The sequence below is a fragment of the Rhinatrema bivittatum genome, chromosome 6 (assembly GCF_901001135.1).
Source record: "Rhinatrema bivittatum chromosome 6, aRhiBiv1.1, whole genome shotgun sequence".
In the NCBI taxonomy this organism is placed as follows: Eukaryota; Metazoa; Chordata; class Amphibia; order Gymnophiona; family Rhinatrematidae; genus Rhinatrema; species Rhinatrema bivittatum.
Window position 1 is genome coordinate 141,659,359 of NC_042620.1, and position 19,351 is coordinate 141,678,709.

At 48.6% G+C, this 19,351-nt stretch overlaps 1 protein-coding gene and 1 long non-coding RNA gene across 2 annotated transcripts in view; one reads left to right on the plus strand and one right to left on the minus strand.

Annotated features, from left to right (window-relative positions):
* Positions 1–19,351, plus strand: part of ANKAR (ankyrin and armadillo repeat containing) — a 381,604-nt gene that overhangs the window by 17,144 nt on the left and 345,109 nt on the right. The window contains 2 exon segments of the mRNA XM_029605998.1: positions 11,318–11,877; positions 11,879–11,951. Of these exon segments, the coding sequence (XP_029461858.1) occupies positions 11,356–11,877; positions 11,879–11,951 (595 nt within the window). The 5' untranslated portion in view covers positions 11,318–11,355.
* LOC115093771 overlaps positions 1–19,351 on the minus strand; it is a 123,812-nt gene that overhangs the window by 3,863 nt on the left and 100,598 nt on the right. The gene's annotated exons all lie outside the window — the stretch shown is intronic.

The following is a 19,351-nucleotide window of genomic DNA, read 5'->3' on the forward strand; positions in this document are numbered from 1 at the left end:
GGCTTTTCCTGCCACTGGCCCTTTAAATGTTGAGAATAGGCACGGCTGCACACCAAGAGGGCCTGGGAACAGGACAGAGGACAGCGGCGGCACTGGGCCGCAAAGATGAAAAGGAAGACCGCGGCTTCCCCGCCACCCAGGAGGAGTCCATGGCAATGGCTTCTCCTGCCGAGAAGGCAGGGGATCCTGGCAGCAGCTTTCCTGCCATGGATGAAGACAGCAGCAGCACTGCCGCATAGGAAGACCCGGCAGCGGCAGCCAGGCTGCGAAGGCAAAATCCCGGTGGCGGCTCCATGCCACTTGATGGACAGTTGGCGGCAGTGGCCCCAGGCCGCAACGGTGAAGGCTTCCTGGTGGCAGCATCTTACCCACTGCGAGAGCAGTGGCAAGAGCGGCCGGGCTGCGGGGAGTGACACAGCAATGACTGAAGCGTCAGGGCCAGGGTAAGCACAGTACAGCATCTGAGAGATAGGTGAGGGCCTGCTTGCGGGATGGGCTCTGCAAACAGGATCGTAACATGGAAGACCTTGGTTTGCAGCATAGTTATCACAGCCTCAAGGGTGACCCCATGAGGCCTTCAATGGCAACAGACTCTGAAGTGGGCCAAACTGGAGCTTCACCTGTTCCAGCCACCTCCCTTGCAGGTTGAGCCCTTGGGTTCTGGCAGCCGGTAGGATTTAGGTAGTTCAAGGGATCTAAGACAGAGTCTAGAGACAGGTCCATTGTCAGTGTTGACAGCAGACAGGACGTAGTCACGATTCAGGGTTAAGGTCAGGTTCAGGCGGCAAGCAAGGGGATGGTCAAGATCCATGGTTGAGGTCAGAACTGGAGGATCAGACCAAGACAAACGACACGCAGGGACAAGACAAGACAAGGCAGCATGTCAAGACTCTGGGGACAAGGCAAAGAACAAGGTTCTTCTAGGGCCTGAAGTTTTTTCATCTGGGGAAGGGCTCTTTCCTTTACCCAGGATTCCCTGCAGCTCTCTATCTTAAGGGGGACTGGGTGGGATAGCTGTGTCCAAGTCCTTTAAGGTAGACTGAGGGAGTTTCCTATACACTCCTTCACATACTTCCCCCTCAGCTCAGCTTTGTTGGGATGAGCATTTGCCTGTTCAAGGGACGCCTCTCTTAACAAGAAATCTTCAGTCACATTCTCCTTTCCCACCCTATGTCAGAACTTGTAGTTGAAAGGCTGCAGGGCCAGGAATCACCACATCACTCTTGCATTGGATTTCTTATTCCTATTGATCCATAAAAATGGTTAATCGTCTGTTATGAGTGTAAATTGCCACCCCAGTAGGTAGTAGCGCATGACCTCTAAGGCCCACTTGACCACCAAGACCTCCTCCTCAACAGTTGAGTACCATCTCTCACATGGCATCAGCTTCCGTCTGATGTATGCCAAAGGATGTTCTTGGCCATACTTATTCTGGGCCAAGATAGCCCCCAAGCTGACCTCAGCGGCATCGGTTTGCACTGTGAAGGGTTCAGTAAAATCCGAGCTGATTAGGACTGGTTCAGAACATATCGCCTTCTTCGCTTCCTCCGACCACTGGACCTTCTCTGGTGCTCTCTTTACCAGTAGCCTTGTGAGCGTATCCACCTTCTCTGAATAGTTAGGGATAAACCTCCTATAATATCCCGTAAGGCCTAAAAGTGATCTCAGTTTTGCCTTCGTTTGCAGGACTGGACCCAAGTGATCACCTCGATCTTTCTGGTCTGTGGATAAACCTTCCCCTTCCCCAGGGTATAGCCAAGATACTGGACCTCTTGCCCACCTAGCACACACTTCTTGGAAAAAACTGTCAGCCCTGCTTTCTTCAGACTGGTTAATGAAGCCTGGAATTGGCTAAGATGGGTCTTCCAGCCGTGGTTCTAGATCATAATGTCATCTAGGTAGGCGGTTCATAACCTTGATTTGGGTGGAACAGGCAATTGACCAAGCATTGAAACATGGCAGGGGCGCCTTGAAAGCCAAACGGGAGTACCGTGAACTGGAACAGCCTCGTGGGTGTAGAGAACGCAGTTTTCTCTTTTGCTGAGGGCGTGAGAGGCACCTGCCAGTACCCTTTGGTAAGAATGAGGGTAGATATGAACTGGAATGACCCCAGACACTCAATCAGTTCATCCACTCATGGCATCAGATAGGTATCAAGCTTTGAGACTTTGTTAATGTTTTTGAAGTTGAAACAGAACCTGATGCTGCCATCTGGCTTTGGCACCAATATGATGGGTGAGGACCAGTACTGTTGGACTCCTCTATTATGCCGAGCTGGAACATCTCCTTCACATCAGCCTTGATGGTACAGTGCCTAGTCTCGGGAATCCAATAAGGTTGCTGGCATACCACCACTCCAGGAGATGTAATAATATCATGTTGTACCAACTGAATACGAACAGGCAGGTTTGAGATCTCTTTGTTTTTCTCTACCAACTGCTTCAAGTCAGCAGTCTGTATAGTTGTCAGCTTTTCTCCGAAGGGTACTTGGGCTTAGTCCAGTTTCAGCTTGACCACTGGGTCAAATTCTCCTTCCTGAACCATGCCACACTCTTGCAGCATCCATTTATTCAGGAGGTTTATGTGGTAGATTTGGGTCTTCTTTTGCTTATCTGACTGAGCTATCTTGAGGTCCACGGGCCCTGTTTTCTTCAGGACTTCATAGGATTCTTGCCAGTGGGCTAGTAGCTTGCTTTCTGACGATAACAAGAGGACAAGGACCCAATCCCCTGGTTGGAATACTCACTGAACCGTGGGGCAATTATAAGGTTGAGCTTGAGAATTCTGAGCCTTTTCCAGAAACAGGAGAGCTGCCTCACCAGCCATATCTTTCAGATTCCAACATATTTTCATATCCAAACACGCTATGCCTTCTCTCACTCTGATTTGGTGCAGATGGAGAAAGATCATGTGCATTAGTACTCTGGTCTCTAGAATGAGTCTATACTCAGAACGTGGTTGGATGCTGCAAGCTGTAGGCATCACTTGGGACAAGGAGTTGCAGATGTTTCTCAGCCCATAATATTAGGACTCAATGTTCTCTATTCCTCAGTTTGATCTAGAGAATGTTTGCAAGCCTTTCGCCTACAATGAGACTAGGAAAGATAACTTTTTACTGCGATTGTGGTGGCCTCAAAGACTTCTGTGACCTGATTGTCAGCCATGGAAGACACTTGTCTCTAGAACTTTCTTTTCTGGTGGTATGTGACAATACTATGTACTGGTGCCTTTTGCTGCTTGCCCCCCCAGAATGGTGATTTTGGGCAGTGGCAGGAGCTGCAGCAAAGGTCACAGTTGCTGAGCAGGAGATTTGGGGGAGGTGCCAGTGAAGGTGCAGGGGAGTGAACCTGCATGGATTCCATTCAAGTTGCTAGGTCTTGGAAAATGCTGGTTATGTTGTTCAGCTGGTCTTGCTGCTGCTGGATCTGGAAGGCCAACCCTGAGATAGCTTAAGCTGGGGACAAGTCCACCAAGCTCATGGCCTCAGCAAACTGTCACAGATGCCATATGCCGACAGCTGGTGAACTTGCTCTTGCTAAGACTGGTGCTGAGCTTCACCTATACCAACCCCGTTCCCCGCAGATTGAGCCTTTGAGTTCCAGGGGCTGGCAGGACTTAGGCAAGAGTCCTGCAAGAAGTGGTCGGACGAAGTTGAGACATGGGCAGGGGTCAGGACTGGCAGTGAGCAGTGGTATCTGGGTCCAGGCCAAGGTTGGGGCAGGTAGCGAGCAATCAGTATCTGGGTCCAGGCCAAGGTTGAGTCACGCAGCAAGCAATTAGTAACTGGGACCAGGCCAAGGTCAGGGCAGGCAATGAGCAGAAGAGTAGTTGGAGTCCATAGCAGAAAGTGAGAATCAGGAATCAGGCAGAGAGAGATGGACAGGATAAGATAAGGTATAGGGAACAGAGATGAGGCAACCAGGCATGGGGAGGCAGGATAAGGGGACCAAAAGCAAGGCAAGGATACAACCAGCACAGCAGGCAAGGTAAGAAAACAAGGTGACATTGCAAGGCAGACAAGGTAACGAGGCAAGGAAAGCAACAGGTACTGCTAGGCTGCAGGAGGACCTGTTACTGAAGCACCAGTGAACAGGACTGTTTTGGTTTAAACCCCCAGTCTCCCGTAATGTCATATCTCAGTGCTGAGCAGGGTTTCCCGCCGCGGGGCCTACAAAGAAGTTGATGTGTGGGAGCGGCATCCATGCCGCAAAGAGAGGGGCATAGCATCGGTGAGAGCCATTGGCGTTCCACGGTGAATGCGGCCAGTCGCTGCGCTGTCCCACCGCGGAACAAACATAAGAACATGCCATACTGGGTCAGACCAAGGGTCCATCAAGCCCAGCATCCTGTTTCCAACAGTGGCCAATCCAGGCCATAAGAACCTGGCAAGTACCCAAAAACTAAGTCTATTTCATGTTACTGTTGCTAGTAATAGCAGTGGCTATTTTCTAAGTCAACTTAATTAATAGCAGGTAATGGACTTCTCCTCCAAGAACTTATTAAATTATTTTTTAAACACAGCTATACTAACTGCACTAACCACATCCTTTGGCAACAAATTCCAGAGTTTAATTGTGTGTTGAGTGAAAAAGAACTTTCCCTGATTAGTTTTAAATGTGCCACATGCTAACTTCATGGAGTGCCCCCTAGTCTTTCTATTATCTGAAAGAGTAAATAACTGATTCACATCTACCCGTTCTAGACCTCTAATGATTTTAAACACCTCTATCATATCCCCCCCTCAGCCGTCTCTTCGCCAAGCTGAAAAGTCCTAACCTCTTCAGTCTTTCCTCATAGGGGAGCTGTTCCATTCCCCTTATCATTTTGGTCGCCCTTCTCTGTACCTTCTCCATCGCAATTATATCTTTTTTGAGATGCGGCAACCATAATTGTATACAGTATTCAAGGTGCGGTCTCACCATGGAGCGATACAGAGGCATTATGACATTTTCCGTTTTATTCACCATTCCCTTCCTAATAATTCCCAACATTCTGTTTGCTTTTTTGACTGCCGCAGCACACTGAACCAACGATTTCAATGTGTTATCCAATATGATGCCTAGATCTCTTTCTTGGGTTGTAGCACCTAATATGGAACCTAACATTGTGTAACTATAGCATGGGTTATTTTTCCCTATATGCATCACCTTGCACTTATCCACATTAAATTTCATCTGCCATTTGGATGCCCAATTTTCCAGTCTCACAAGGTCTTCCTGCAATTTATCACAATCTGCTTGTGATTTAACTACTCTGAACAATTTTGTATCATTTGCAAATTTGATTACCTCAATCGTCGTATTTCTTTCCAGATCATTTATAAATATATTGAAAAGTAAGGGTCCCAATACAGATCCCTGAGGCGCTCCACTGCCCACTCCCTTCCCCAATCCAGCAGATGGAGTCAGCACAAGCTTTGAGGGGGCGTATCCATATATCCTACTACCCCCTCTGCAGGAGTTCAGTATCGAGTATATCAAAGCCCGAGTAGAAACCCCCGAAGGATCAAGTTTGTGGAAACAGATAATTAAAACAATTGTAACCGCAACAAGTAACTGCAAACATCCTACCAACTTGTAGGGAGTTGTGAAAAACAGCAAAAAGGAAACGACTGTGAAGACACAGAGCACTGTGAACAGGAAATAGCGCAGAGCTGAGCAGGATCAAGAACCCAAAACGTGGTGGGCGTCTGGACTGATCCATGGTACTACAGGAACGAAAATTAGCAGGTAAGTAATAATTTTCTTTTCCCTGTACGTACCTGGATCAGTCCAGACAGTGGGATGTACCCAAGCTTCCCTAAACCGGGTGGGGTCCTGCGAGGCCTGCTCGGAGAACCTGCTCGCCAAAGTGTCCAGAGACCGAAGAGGCGAGGTGCAGACGATAGTGCCTCGAGAACGTGTGTAACGATTTCCAGGTCGCTGCTCTACAAATTTCTTGCGAGGATACAGAGCGAGACTCCGCCCAGGAAGCCGCCTGAGAACGTGTAGAATGCGCTACGATGCCGGGTGGGGGAATCCGTCCCGCCCCAATGTAGGAAGCAGCAATGCCGGCCTTCAACCATCTGGCAATGGTAGCCTTCGAGGCCTGAGACCCCTTCTTAGGTCCGGACCAGAGTACGAAGAGATGGTCAGAGATCCGGAACTCATTTGTAGCCTCCAGATAGAGGCGCAGAGTGCGCTTGACATCCAAGAGACGGAGCGTCTTCGGCTCTGAGGAGGAGAAGGACGGCAGCTCCACCGTCTGGTTCACATGGAATGCAGAAACCACCTTCGGCAGGAAGGAGGGAACGGTGCGAAGCGAAACTCCAGAGTCGGAAAAACGGAGATAAGGCTCTCTACACGACAGAGCCTGCAGCTCTGAGATGCGTCGAGTGGAACAGATGGCCACAAGAAAAACAGTCTCGAGAGTGAGATCCTTTATCGTTGCGCTGCGCAGCGGCTCGAACGGTGGTCCCGACAGGGAGCGAAGCACAAGGTTAAGACTCCAGGAGGGACAAGGGTCCCGCAACGGAGGATGCATATGCTTGACACCCTTGAGAAAACGAGCAATGTCAGGGTGCTGTAGAAGAGAGCCCCCATCGCTCAACAGCGAACCAAGGGCGGCCACCTGAACCCGTAGTGAATTATAGGCGAGCCCTTTTTCCACTCCCGCCTGTAGAAACTGAAGGATCTGAGGTACAGAAACCTTAGCGGGTCTCGTGGCCTGGCTGGTACACCACAGCTCGAACACCTTCCAGACCCGAACATAGGCCGCCGATGTCGATGTTTTTCGTGCCCGCAATAGCGTAGATACTACCGCCTCCGGGTAGCCCTGACGCCGGAGGCGGCGCCTCTCAAAAGCCAGGCCGCAAGACAGAAGAATTCTGCCTGCTCGAAAAATACCGGGCCCTGATGTAGGAGCTGGGGGAGGTGCCCCAGCCTGATTGGCCCGTCGATCACCAGCTGTAGAAGGTCTGCAAACCAGGGTCGCCTGGGCCATTCCGGAGCGACGAAGACCACGGTCCCCTGATGGCTTTCTATTCTGTGGAGCATCCTGCCCACCAGAGGCCACGGTGGAAAAGCGTAGAGCAGAAGATGTGGGGGCCACGGAAGGACCAGGGCATCCACTCCCTCAGCGCCGCGCTCTCTCCGGCGACTGAAGAAGCGTGGAGCCTTGGCGTTGAGAGCGGACGCCATCAGATCCAGGTGGGGGGCCCCCACCGATAGACGATAAGTTGCATCGCTTTGTCGGAGAGAGACCACTCTCCTGGGTCCAGCAGTTGATGACTGAGGAAGTCCGCCTGGACGTTGTCCACCCCGGCGATGTGCGAGGCCGCTAGCCGGACGAGATGACGCTCCGCCCATTGCATCAGTAGCGCCGCCTCGAACGCTACCTGCGGGCTGCGCGTGCCTCCTTGTCGGTTGATGTAGGCCACGGTGGTAGCGTTGTCTGATAGAATTCTGACTTCCCGGTTCCGAAGAAGCGGGAGGAAATGTCGCAGAGCTAGCCGGACCGCCCTGGTTTCCAGACGGTTGATTGACCACTTCGCCTCCACCGCGGACCACGTCCCCTGCGTGGCGCTTCGATCGCATACTGCACCCCAGCCTGCTAGACTGGCATCGGTAGTCACCACCACCCAATTTGGCAGATCGAGGGACACGCCCCAGGCCAGGTTCGGCGGATCCAACCACCAGCCCAGACTGTCCCTGGCATTCTGCGGGAGCGGGAGAATCATCTGGTAGTCCTGTGATACTGGTTTCCACCGGGAGAGGAGCGCCCACTGTAAGGTCCTGAGGTGCGCGAAAGCCCAAGGTACAAGGTCGATGGTGGACCCCATCACTCCCAGGAGTTGTAGGTAGTCCCAGGAGGTGGGCTCTGGTAATGCAGAGAACCATCGTGTGTGACCCCGCAAGGATTGAGCCTTGTCCTGGCGCAGAAAAACTTTGCCCAGTAGGGTGTCGAAGGTCGCCCCCAAGAAATCCAAGCGTTGCGAGGGAGTGAGGGAGCTCTTGGAGAAGTTCACTACCCATCCCAGGGAATGTAGAAACCGTACTAGTCAAGTCACCGCTGAGCGTCCATGATCGAATGACTTCGCCTGGATGAGCCAATCATCCAGATAAGGATGAACCAGGATGCCTTCCTTCCGGAGGGCTGCAGCCACGACTATCATGATCTTGGTGAAGGTGCGCGGCGCTGTCGCCAGTCCGAACGGGAGAGCCGTGAACTGAAAACGCTGGTCCAGGATTTTGAAACGAAGGAAACGGTGGTGGTCCGGGCGGATGGGAATGTGCAGGTAGGCCTCCGTTAAGTCCAGGGAGGCGAGAAACTCCCCCCGATGTACCGCCGCAATCACTGATCGGAGTGTTGCCATGCGGAACCGAACGACTCGAAGGGATTTGTTGACTTCCTTGAGGTCCAGTATAGGCCGGAAGGAACCGTCCTTCTTTGGCACGACGAAATAGATGGAATAGTGGCCCGAGCCCACCTCTCCGAAGGGCACGGGCGCAATAGCGCCTATCTCCCGGAGTCTGTCCAGAGTCAGCTGCACCGCCCTTCTTTTGAGGTCCGAGCCACAGGGAGAAAAGATGAACCTTCCCTGCGGAGGGCGGACAAATTCCAATGCGTAGCCGTGTTTTATGGTATCCAGGACCCACTGGTCAGAGGTGATCCGCGCCCACTCCGCGTAGAAAAACGTTAGCCGGCCCCTAATCCTGGGGACAGAGGAGTGGGCGAGACTGGCATCATTGTGAAGACTTGTTAGAGGGGTTCCCGGGTCCGGGAGTAGTGCGTGCGGGCCGACGCCCATGAAAGGAGCGCGACCAGGGCTGAGATCTGGGGGCGGATGGCCGGGCGGCCGCCTGTCTGTATCCCCTGTAGCGCCGCTGCGCTCTGGCTCTGGTCCGAGAAGAAGAAAACGCTCTGGATGGACGAAACCTATCACGAAAGGACATCGCCACTTGTCCCATGACTTTTTACTTTTCCTAGAAGCCTCTCATGAGGAACTTTGTTAAATGCCTTCTGAAAATCCAAGTACACTACATCTACCGGTTCACCTTTATCCACATGTTTATTAATTCCTTCAAAAAAGTGAGGCAAGACTTGCCTTGGGTAAAGCCATGCTGACTTTGTTCCATTAAACCATGTGTTTCTATATGTTCTGTGATTTTGATGCTTAGAACACTTTCCACTATTTTTCCTGGCACTGAAGTCAGGCTAACCGGTCTGTAATTTCCTGGATCGCCCCTGGAGCCCTTTTTAAATATTGAGGTTACATTAGCTATCCTCCAGTCTTCAGGTACAATGGATGATATTAATGATAGGTTATAAATTTTTACTAATAGGTCTGACATTTCATTTTTTAGTTCCTTCAGATCTCCGGGGTGTATACCATGTGGTCCAGGTGTTTTACTACTCTTCAGTTTGACAATCAGGCCTACCACATCTTCTAGGTTCACCGTGATTTGGTTCAGTCCATCTGAATCATTACCCATGAAATCCTTCTCCGGAACGGGTATCTCCGCAACATACTCTTTAGTAAACACCGAAGCAAAGAAATCATTTAATCTTTCCATGATGGCCTTATCTTCTCTAAGTGCCTCTTTAACCCCTCGATCATCTAACTGTCCAACTGACTCCCTCACATGCTTTCTGCTTTGGATATATTTTAAAAAGTTTTTCTGTGAGTGTTTGCCTCTACGGCCAACTTCTTTTCAAATTCTCTCTTAGCCTGTCTTATCAATGTCTTACATTTAACTTGCCAACGCTTACGTATTATCCTATTTTCTTCAGATGGATCCTTCTTCCAATTTTTGAATGAAGATCTTTTGGCTAAAATAGCTTCTTTTACCTCCCCTTTTAACCATGCCGGTAATCGTTTTGCCTCCTATCCACCTTTTTTAATGTGTGGAATACATCTGGACTGTGCTTCTAGGATGGTATTTTTTAACAATGACCATGCCTCTTGGACATTTTTTACCTTTGTAGCTGCTCCTTTCACTTTTTTTCTAACAATTTTTCTCATTTTATCAAAGTTTCCCTCTTGGAAGTTTAGCACAAGAGCCGTAGATTGCTTACTGTCCACCATCCAGTCATTAATTCAAATTTGATCATATTATGATTGCTATTGCCAAGCGGCCCCACCACCGTTACCTCTCTCACCAAATCCTGTGCTCCACTGAGAATTAGATCTAAAATTGCTCCCTCTCTTGTCGGTTCCTGAACCAATTGCTCCATAAAAATGTCATTTATTCCATCCAGGAACTTTATATCTCTAACATGTACCGATGATACATTTACCCAGTCAGTATTGGGGTAATTGAAGTCTCCCATTATTACTGCACTACCAATTTGGTTAGCTTCCCTAATTTCTCTTAGCATTTCACTATCAGTCTCACCATCTTGACCAGGTGGACGGTAGTATACTCCTATCACTATAGTCTTTCCCGACACACAAGGGATTTCTACCCATAAAGATTCAATTGTGCATTTACGTTACATTACTTTAGTTTTGAGTGATTTATATTCGCTTCTTGCATCATTCCATACACAGTTTAAAATGCTCTGCCTCATCTTTAAGTCTATGAATGAACCAGGCCCAATTATTTGACTCAAAGGTATACTGTGAGACATTAAGATCCGTCAGAAATGGTCTCTCAAATTTAGATTGCTCAGATTGTGCTTTTTGTATGATGTTCTTTTTTTTTTTATGACTACCTTACCAAAAAATGTTTAGGTTAAAAAAAGATTAACTAAGATTTAGGAGATTGGTGAAGACAGAAATGTTGTAGAAATACTTTTCCTGAAACCTAATTTGGACACAGCTGGGTATAGTTTAGCTTTATGATACTTTTTTTTAAACATTACACTATTTCTGGTAAGTTACTGGTATTGTATTTCTTTATCTTATTGTACAATACCTTGAGATTTTTTTTAAATTTTTAGATAGGCATTTCAAAAATTAAATATATCTTGGTTCCAAGTAGAGTTATATTGGCCAGTTCTGAATATTTCTGCACCACAGAAGTATCATTTCCTCAAAGATGGCAAATGCAAAAGTCCTTTGGTGATGGCCCATCACTGTGAGGGAGCTGCATTACTCTAAGGGCTTACCTGAGTATGGTATTCAGCAGAGCCTTGGTTTCATGCTCTGTTTGCGACATCACAGTGGCAGCATTATGATGGCTGATAACACCTCGAGGAGGAAATACTGAATATGTCCATAAAGATCTCTAATACCTTGAGCACTCCTAAACATAATTGTGATCAATGAAGCCATATTTTTCTGGCAAGCTACCATATGAAATAACAACATTTTTTCTCCTCTACTTAATTCTAGAAAGAAAAAAAAAGTCCAAGGAATCAAATAGTTGAAGAATGTTGAGATCAGCCAGAAAATCTGCTAATCTGATTAAATTACAAGATGACACCTTTCTGTCAGAACTGGCAGCACAGAGAGCTGCTACTGCCTATTTTGAAAAATTTGATCGTGTTGAGATGCAGGAATTGCTCGCTGTTTTCTATGCCAGTTGGCTGGCTCCTAAGGATGATATCCGTTTCCCCTTAGAACTGCCAAGCGGACTCATAAACCAGATGAAACCTTTCAGCTACCCAAATGCCATTGTGCTAGCACCAGTAGAAACAGACATCCAAATAGACTACAGAGAAGTCCATCAAATGGTGAGAGAACTGACAATTGGAATTTACTGTTTAAACCAGATTCCTTCTATCAGCCTGGATGCCAATTATGATCTCAGCACAACATGCCAGCTTCCACTAGCATATTATGATACCAGAGTTGGACAGATTTTGATCAGTATTGACTACATGATAAAGGCACTCTGGCACGGTGTATATATGCCGAAAGAGAAAAGAGTCAGATTCACTGATTTATGGCGTTTCCAGCTTGGATATTGATGCAAATGGCATCCCACAAACAAGTAAAGATATTCTTGCAGAGTTTTGCTCAGCAGGTGAGTAAACATGGCATTTCTTTAATATTATTCCTTCTGGTACATCTAATAACTTGTCTACTTCAGATTATAGACCAGGAGCATACCCTACAGAAGTAGTCGTGTTAAATAAGACAAGGGGCCCAATTCAGATTTCCTGAAGAGAGGGAGATTGAATTTTGTTTTTCTAAAAATTTACATTTTCCTGTCTCGGAGCTGGATGAGGGGTTGTCAACCCCTTTTCTCCTGCGTTCAAGCAGGATGGCAGTCCTCACATATGGACGATATCATTGGATGGAGCCTGGCCCAGAACTTGATTTCAAATATTCTAGTGCTTTCAAACATGCCCTACTGAGCATGTGTAGCTGTAGTTATCACCTAACCTCAGTCTCTTTTTTTTCCGTAGAGCTGGGTAGTCGCAGGAGCTGTGTGGTCACAGTATTCAGCGTTGCTCTCTTCTCACAGTTTTTGTTGTGATTTTTTTTCTGGAGCTGCAGCTGTTTTTCTTTTCCTTACAGTTTTTTTATTTTTTGTTTTTTTATTTAATTTTTTTCTCTTATTTCAACTTTCTGCCTGCCACATGCTGGGCCTTAGTCGCTGTGCAGCCTGGCAGAGTCTAATTCTATTCCTTAATAGATAAATACTGATTCTGCAGTTTAGTTTCTGTGTAATCTTCTTTCTCTTTCTGTTTTTGTGCCTTTCTCTGGTGCTAACAAGACTGACAGAATGCAGTCCATGGGTAATCCGTGTAGACCACTGAGCCAAGGGACTCGCCTGAATTCTACCCGGGCAGGAGTTCAATGTTTCACTGATCGATCGGCATTGATGGAAGCTCTGACAGTAATGGGATCGATAATTGCACCATTCCTGTGGGGTGAGAGCTCATCCTCCCCACATTGTAAGGAACTAGTCTGCACAACAGGAGCCCTGGAAGACATAGTTTCCTCTCTTGCTTGCCAGTGATGGCAATGCAGTCTCCTGTGAGAGAGGGTGAGCAGGAGCCTGGGCAAGCAGCATGCTGCATTTTTATGCCATGCTCTGTAACGTTGCCCCTGCATGCCGGTGCCAGTGCACCGATGGTAGGTATGCTGCACCAATGTCAGGACCAGGACTTGCCACGCGCACTATGGTCACCCCTCGATGTCATTGAGGTGCCGAGGCACGCTTAATGCCATTGAGGTTTGTAACTGCCCTCAACTCCACAAGGGCTCTCGACCCTTGGGCACAGTTGATCGTCATGCACGCTGTCTATTGCCTGAATGGGGGGCAGGAGCATTTTCCATACCTTAGGCCTCAGGGGTACCGTCATGCATCGTTACGACGCCATCTAGCATCATGGACTTTTGACCCGAGCATCATCAAGCACCATGGTCCTCGATGCAGCAGAATAGTGGCACTGACCTAGAGCGTCGGAATCTAGGACTGCTATTGAGCAACATGGTCACCCTCAGTGCCATTGGAATCCCCTTGAAGACACTGAGGTGCGGGGCTGCCCTCGAGACCACTGAGCACCATGTAATGTTGCGGGCGTGGACCCTTGGACCGAGGTGGAGTTGACGCAACCTGCAGGGAGGAGCCCTGCAGGTCCCCACCATAGACTGGCAGAGCTGGCTGTGGCAGAGGCCAACTAGAGATTCACCTATACCAGCCCTCGTTCCCCTTAGGTTGCACCTTCAAACATGAGGGGTATCTATGACACAGTCAAGCGCTGTTAGAGCATTGGGTGTGGTGGCATCTGTGCCACAGATGCATTCCATTGCTTGTGAGTGCCGGGGGTGCTATTGGCCCTGGGGGCACCATTGCCACTGTGGGCACCTGTAGATGTTGTTGGCTGCTGCAAGGCACCACCTCAGCACCATGGGTACCATTGGTTTCCATGGGCTTCCCTTCTGCCATTATGCAATGGAAAGGGCAGTGAGCTATTCACAATCCCAATTCAAGAACTGCGATCAGCCTCTTGGAGCATTGTCAAGTATCATGGGTACCATGGGAGCAATGCCACCTACCACCAGGGACGACCATAGTCAGAACCCCAGTGGCACTGATAATGCCGTTGTCATGCTGTACATACTGACTCCAATAGGAGTTAGTGCAACAGTGGAGCGCATCATGATCAGTTGGGTACAGAGGGGGTCATCTACTCCTTCAGGCACCTCAAAGACTGGTGTGCAGCATTCTCTCTGTTGCTGCTATGCACAGCCATGCCAGAGATAGCAGGACCACCATATTGGTTTCCAGGGTATCAGCTTCTCGTCTGTTTCGCACCTTAGGGTGCAATGGGACACTAGCGAGGAGGATGCCATAAACATTTTCTTGGATTGCTTTTACTTCGTGGCACACACAACAGTTGTGCACCCCTGCCACAAGACTGACCTAAGACTGCATTCCTGGTTGAACCACTAGGGACATGGATACTAGGAGGGTAGAGTCGGAATTCTTTCCATCCTACAGTAGAGGGTTATGTCTTTTGACCTCTCCCATGTTAGCTTACATTGAATCCCCTTAGGGGGAAGCCTCTTGAGTTTCCATCCCTTACAGATCCGTTGCCAAACTCTAGCCTCGATTCTTTTGAATCAGTGCATCTCCCTGCAGGGGATGCAAGGAGATGACAGTGGCGGTTATTGGACAATTCTTTCTGGTCCATGGATTACTGTGGTGGCCTACCCCGTTTGAGGCCACCTGTGGTCAATTTGGTTGCTTGTGTATCTCAGCAATCAGCAACAGTAACTGGTGAATGGAAAGGTTTTTCGGGATTGGGAGGCCCCGATTCCCATTGCTTTTCTTCCCTTTGGAAAGGAGAGATAAGACTGGATTTCCAGAGGTGACTCTTATGGGTTCCTCCTTGGACACAGGGTTGTCCACCCCTACAAGGGCCCTTGTTCTCTGTTTCCCGAAAAATGGATTTCATTACCTCTGATTGCTCTCTTTTCCCCGTGGGATCCTAGAGCAAGTCGGGCATTAACATTCTTTCCTAGGTCATCCTAAGGCGCAGCAGGTCTGTTTTGCAAGGGAATTAGCCCTGATTCGGTCTCTGTCATATCCGGGGTCTCCCCTTCTAGGCAGCTCCCAAGCGTAGATTAGGGGTTTCTTTTGGTGGAAGTAAACCTTTTGATACCTGCTGAGCACAATATGCTCAGCAGGTATCAATGACCGCTCTTGCCAGTCATTTTCACTGCTGTGTTTGAGGCATTGTGGACCCTTGGTTGCAATGGAGATAACTACGCCCACAGGGAGGAGCCCCGTGGGGAACCACTGCAATAGGCTGACACAGATAGCAGAAACAGAATGGATAGAGTCTTTATTGTACTGCTGTAAATAGATGGTGAAGCAGGAAGGTAAGGCACTGATCCACGAAGTGCCAGTACGTTCAACAGGCTCAGAAGTATAGTCTCACCCAGATGTTCATGATAGGCGGGAGCCTGCAGTGCAGGTAATGCTGCGGCTGGTGGGTGGAGTTGGAGTGCCGGATCGTAGAGGTACTCACAGAGTGTAGGCGTCTTCCTGGTGGTAGAAAGGTGGGACTATAGGTCCGTGGTGCAGGATATGAAGTAGATAGGCCCTCGAGGAGCGAGTACCCAATGGTCCAATATCCTGAAATAGAATAGAGAGAGAAGACCCCCGAGGAGCAGTTGTCTTAGTTAGTGAAGAACTCCAAGGGAAGTTGGAAGCGAATGATCCCCCAAGAAGCGGGTGTCTTGAGCTTTTGCTGGAGCAAGGACCTTAGCGAAAGCGGCGTCTTAAGTGTGTAGCTTAGAGCAGTCAGAGTAGTGAAGCGAAGTCTTTGCTAACTCAAAGTGGTAGCGAAGGTGGAGGCTAGATATACCTGGAGGTACTGACGCCATGCGGTGGGGCCGCCCCCGAGGTTCCCACCATGATGTGTATTTGAGCGTAGGAGATGTGCGCGCTCGTGCCCTAGGAGGCCACGGGAGTGAGCATGGCGGATGGCGACGCCCATGCTGGTCAGGAAACGCAGAGGCTCTCGGCACTGGAGGCAGCCATCTTGCCCAGAGAGAGAGAAAGGGGAGAAAAAGAGGTAAGGCAGAGCGGTCACAACCATCTGCAACCGACGGACGCAACAGTACCCCCTTTCAAAGGGCCCTCTCCAAGACCTCTTCCAGGTGGTCTGGGCTTGCGTGGGTTGCCAGATGTAATTGGCATAGCATCTCCTTGTCTGTAATATTGGCCAGTGGTTCCCAGGAGTTTTCCTCTGGGCCATAGTTCTCCCAAGAGGTGAGGTACTCCCATGTCTTGCCTCTTTAAGTACATCAAGGATGTCGTCTACAGCATATTCAAGTCATCCTCTGGGTCCAGGCTGGTAGGTTCTGTTTTTTTCTTGGAGAACTCGGAGAGTATCACTGGCTTTAGTAGAAATACATGAAATGCATTGTGTATCTTCATAGATGGAGGCAGTTTGAGACTGTATGGCGAAAGGTCCCACGAAGCGAGGAGCAAATCTTGCAGATGGAAGCTTAAGTCGGAAATATTTTGTGCTTAACCAAACCTTGTCTCCAAGCTGGAACTGGGGTGCCTTTTGATGATGAGCATCATAGGTCCTTTTTGCCTTTTGTCCTGCTTTAAGGAGGAGCTCCTTTGTCTGTTTCCAGAGTTGAGATAATTCTGCTGCGGTGGCCTGGGCAGCAGGAGAGGCTACTGTCAATGGAATTGGCAGCGGAGGTAAAGGTTGTCTCCCTTAGTCAAGTTGGAAAGGGGAAGACCCCGTTGAAGAAGCAAGATTTGAATTGATGGCAAATTCTGCCCAAGGCAGTAATTCAGCCCAGTCATTCTGTCTAGAGTTGACATAGGATCGCAGAAATTGTTTCAGCGTCCTATTCATCCTCTCAGTCTGACCGTTAGACTGAAATTGATAGGCAGAGGTTAAATCCAAGGCGATGTCAAATTTTTGACATAATGCTCTCCAAAACTTTGCAGTAAATTGCACTCCTCTGTCGGATAGGATATGTTTGGGCATCCCATGAAGACGGAAGATGTGTTTAGTGAAGAGTTTTGCTAACTCAGTAGCAGAGGGTAATCCTGGTAATGCTACAAAGTGTGCCATTTTAGAGAAACAGTTGACCGTAACCCATATGGTGTTGTTGCCGCTGGATGATGGCAGATCCACTACGAAATCAGTAGTTATATGGGTCCATGGTTCATCCGGTGATGGTAGAGGCTATAATAAACCCCAGGGTCACCCGGGTGGTGCCTTTGCTTGGCACAGACAGCGCAGGAACCCACGTATACTTGCACGTCCTTCTTCATGGTGGGCCACCAATAATATCTTTGCAACATTGCTAAGGTACGACTCTGTCCTGGATGGCCTGCCAGACGGGAATCATGTGCCCATTTCAACAGTTATTTCCTTAAACCTCTGGCCACTACCGTCTTCCTTGCAGGTACCGTGTGGGTGGCTGCGAGGACCACTCTTTCAGGATCGATGATATGACGGGGTTCATCTGGCATGTCCTGTGGTGAGAAGGAGTGCGAAAGGGCATCAGCCTGGGTGTTCTTCTCTCCTGGACGGTATTTCAGGAGGAAGTTGAACCTGTTGAAAAACAGAGACCATCTTGCTTGACAGTGGTTGAGTTGTTAAGCATGTCGAAGGTACTCTAGATTCTTGTGATCTGTGTATACTACTATTTGGTGTTGTGTGCCTTCTAGCCAGGGATGCCACTCTTCAAAAGCCAGTTTGATCGTGAGAAGCTCGTCTCCTATCCCATAGTTTCTCTCAGCAGGTGAGAATCGCCTAGAAAAGAAGGAGCAAGGATGGAGCACATTGGATTCACTGTACTGACATAGAAATGCTCCCCACACCAACGTCGGATGCGTCAACCTCCACGATGAAAGGACGGTGTGGGTCAGGGTGGCGGAGACACGGCTTCTTTTGAAAAACCTCCTTGAGCGTCATGAAGGCTGAGATGGCGTCAGGAGACCAATTTTCAGGGTTGGCTTCCTTCTTGGTCATAGCAGTTAGAGGGACTGTCAATGAAGAGTAGTTTTTAATAAAGGATCTGTAGTAATTGGTGAATCCCAAGAAGCAACGCAATGCCTTCAGGCCTGTGGGTTGAGGCCAGTCCCGGGTACTCTCAAGTTTCTTGGGGTCCATTTGAAATCCATTCTTCGAAACGATATATCCCAGGAAGGGTATAGCTTCTTTGTGAAATTTGCACTTCTCAAGCTTTGCGTAAAGGTGGTACTCATGCAGGTGTCTTAGGACTTTCTTAACATCCTCCTGATGACTTTGCAGATCCTGAGAAAAGATCAGTATATCATCGAGATATACTACTACGCATTGATACAGTAAGTCCCGTAAGATGTCATTCATCATATTTTGAAACTGCAGGTGTGTTACTTAAACCGAAGGGCATGACGAGGTATTCAAAGTGTCCATCACGGGTGTTAAAAGCAGTCTTCCATTCGTCTCTTTCTCGAATATGCACCAAGTTGTAAGCTCCTTTTCGGTCAATTTGGAAAATATCTTGGCCCCTTGGAGTCTATCGAACAGTTCAGATATTAAGGGCAGGGGGTACCTGTCCTTGATGGTAATCTCATTCAGACCCCTGTAGTCGATGCAGGGGTGCCATCTTTCTTCCCTACAAAAAAGAAGCCTGCACCAGCAGGGGATTTGGAAGGTCTGATAAATCCCTTTTGTAGATTTTCTTGTATGTAGGTAGAAATAGCTTTGATCTCAGCTACTGAAAGAGGGTAGACTCTTCCTTTGGGAGGTTCAGAATTTTGCTTCAGATTTATGACACAATCGAACTCTCTGTGTGGCGGAAGAACATCAGCTGCTTGCTTAGAGAAAACATCCTGAAAGGAGGCGTATTGTGGAGGTAAGCCCGGTAATGATGGAGTGATAGGCATGCAGATGAGTGGTGAAACTTCAGCAAGACACCGACCATGACAGTCTGGTCCCCACCAGGACAGTTCCAAAGTAGCCCAATTAAATTGTGGCATATGGTCTTGAAGCCATGGCAGGCCCAATACCACCGGATGCATGGCTTTTTCCAGCACTAGAAAGGAAATTGATTCTGAGTGTAGGGCTCCAGTGCGCAGGCCAATGGCCTGGGTGGTCAATGAAACTTCTCCAGGAAGTGGTTTTCCATGGATGGATGACAATAGCAAGGGCTTAGCTATTGGTGTGGTAGGAATCCTCAGATGTTCGACCAAGCGCTTCAGAATAAAATTACTTCCGGCACCAGAGTCAATGAGAGCGAGAGTCTGAAATTCGAGACCGCCACAAAGCAGAGATACAGGTAAAGATAATGGAGGAGTAGGAGAGGTGAGGCCCAGGAGAAGTCCTCCTGCAGATCCTAGGCCTGTCAGTTTCCCAGACAAATGGGACAGGTTTGGACTACATGACCAATTGGCTACAGTACATGCACAACCCCATGCGCTTGCGATAACGTCTCTCCTTAGAGGTC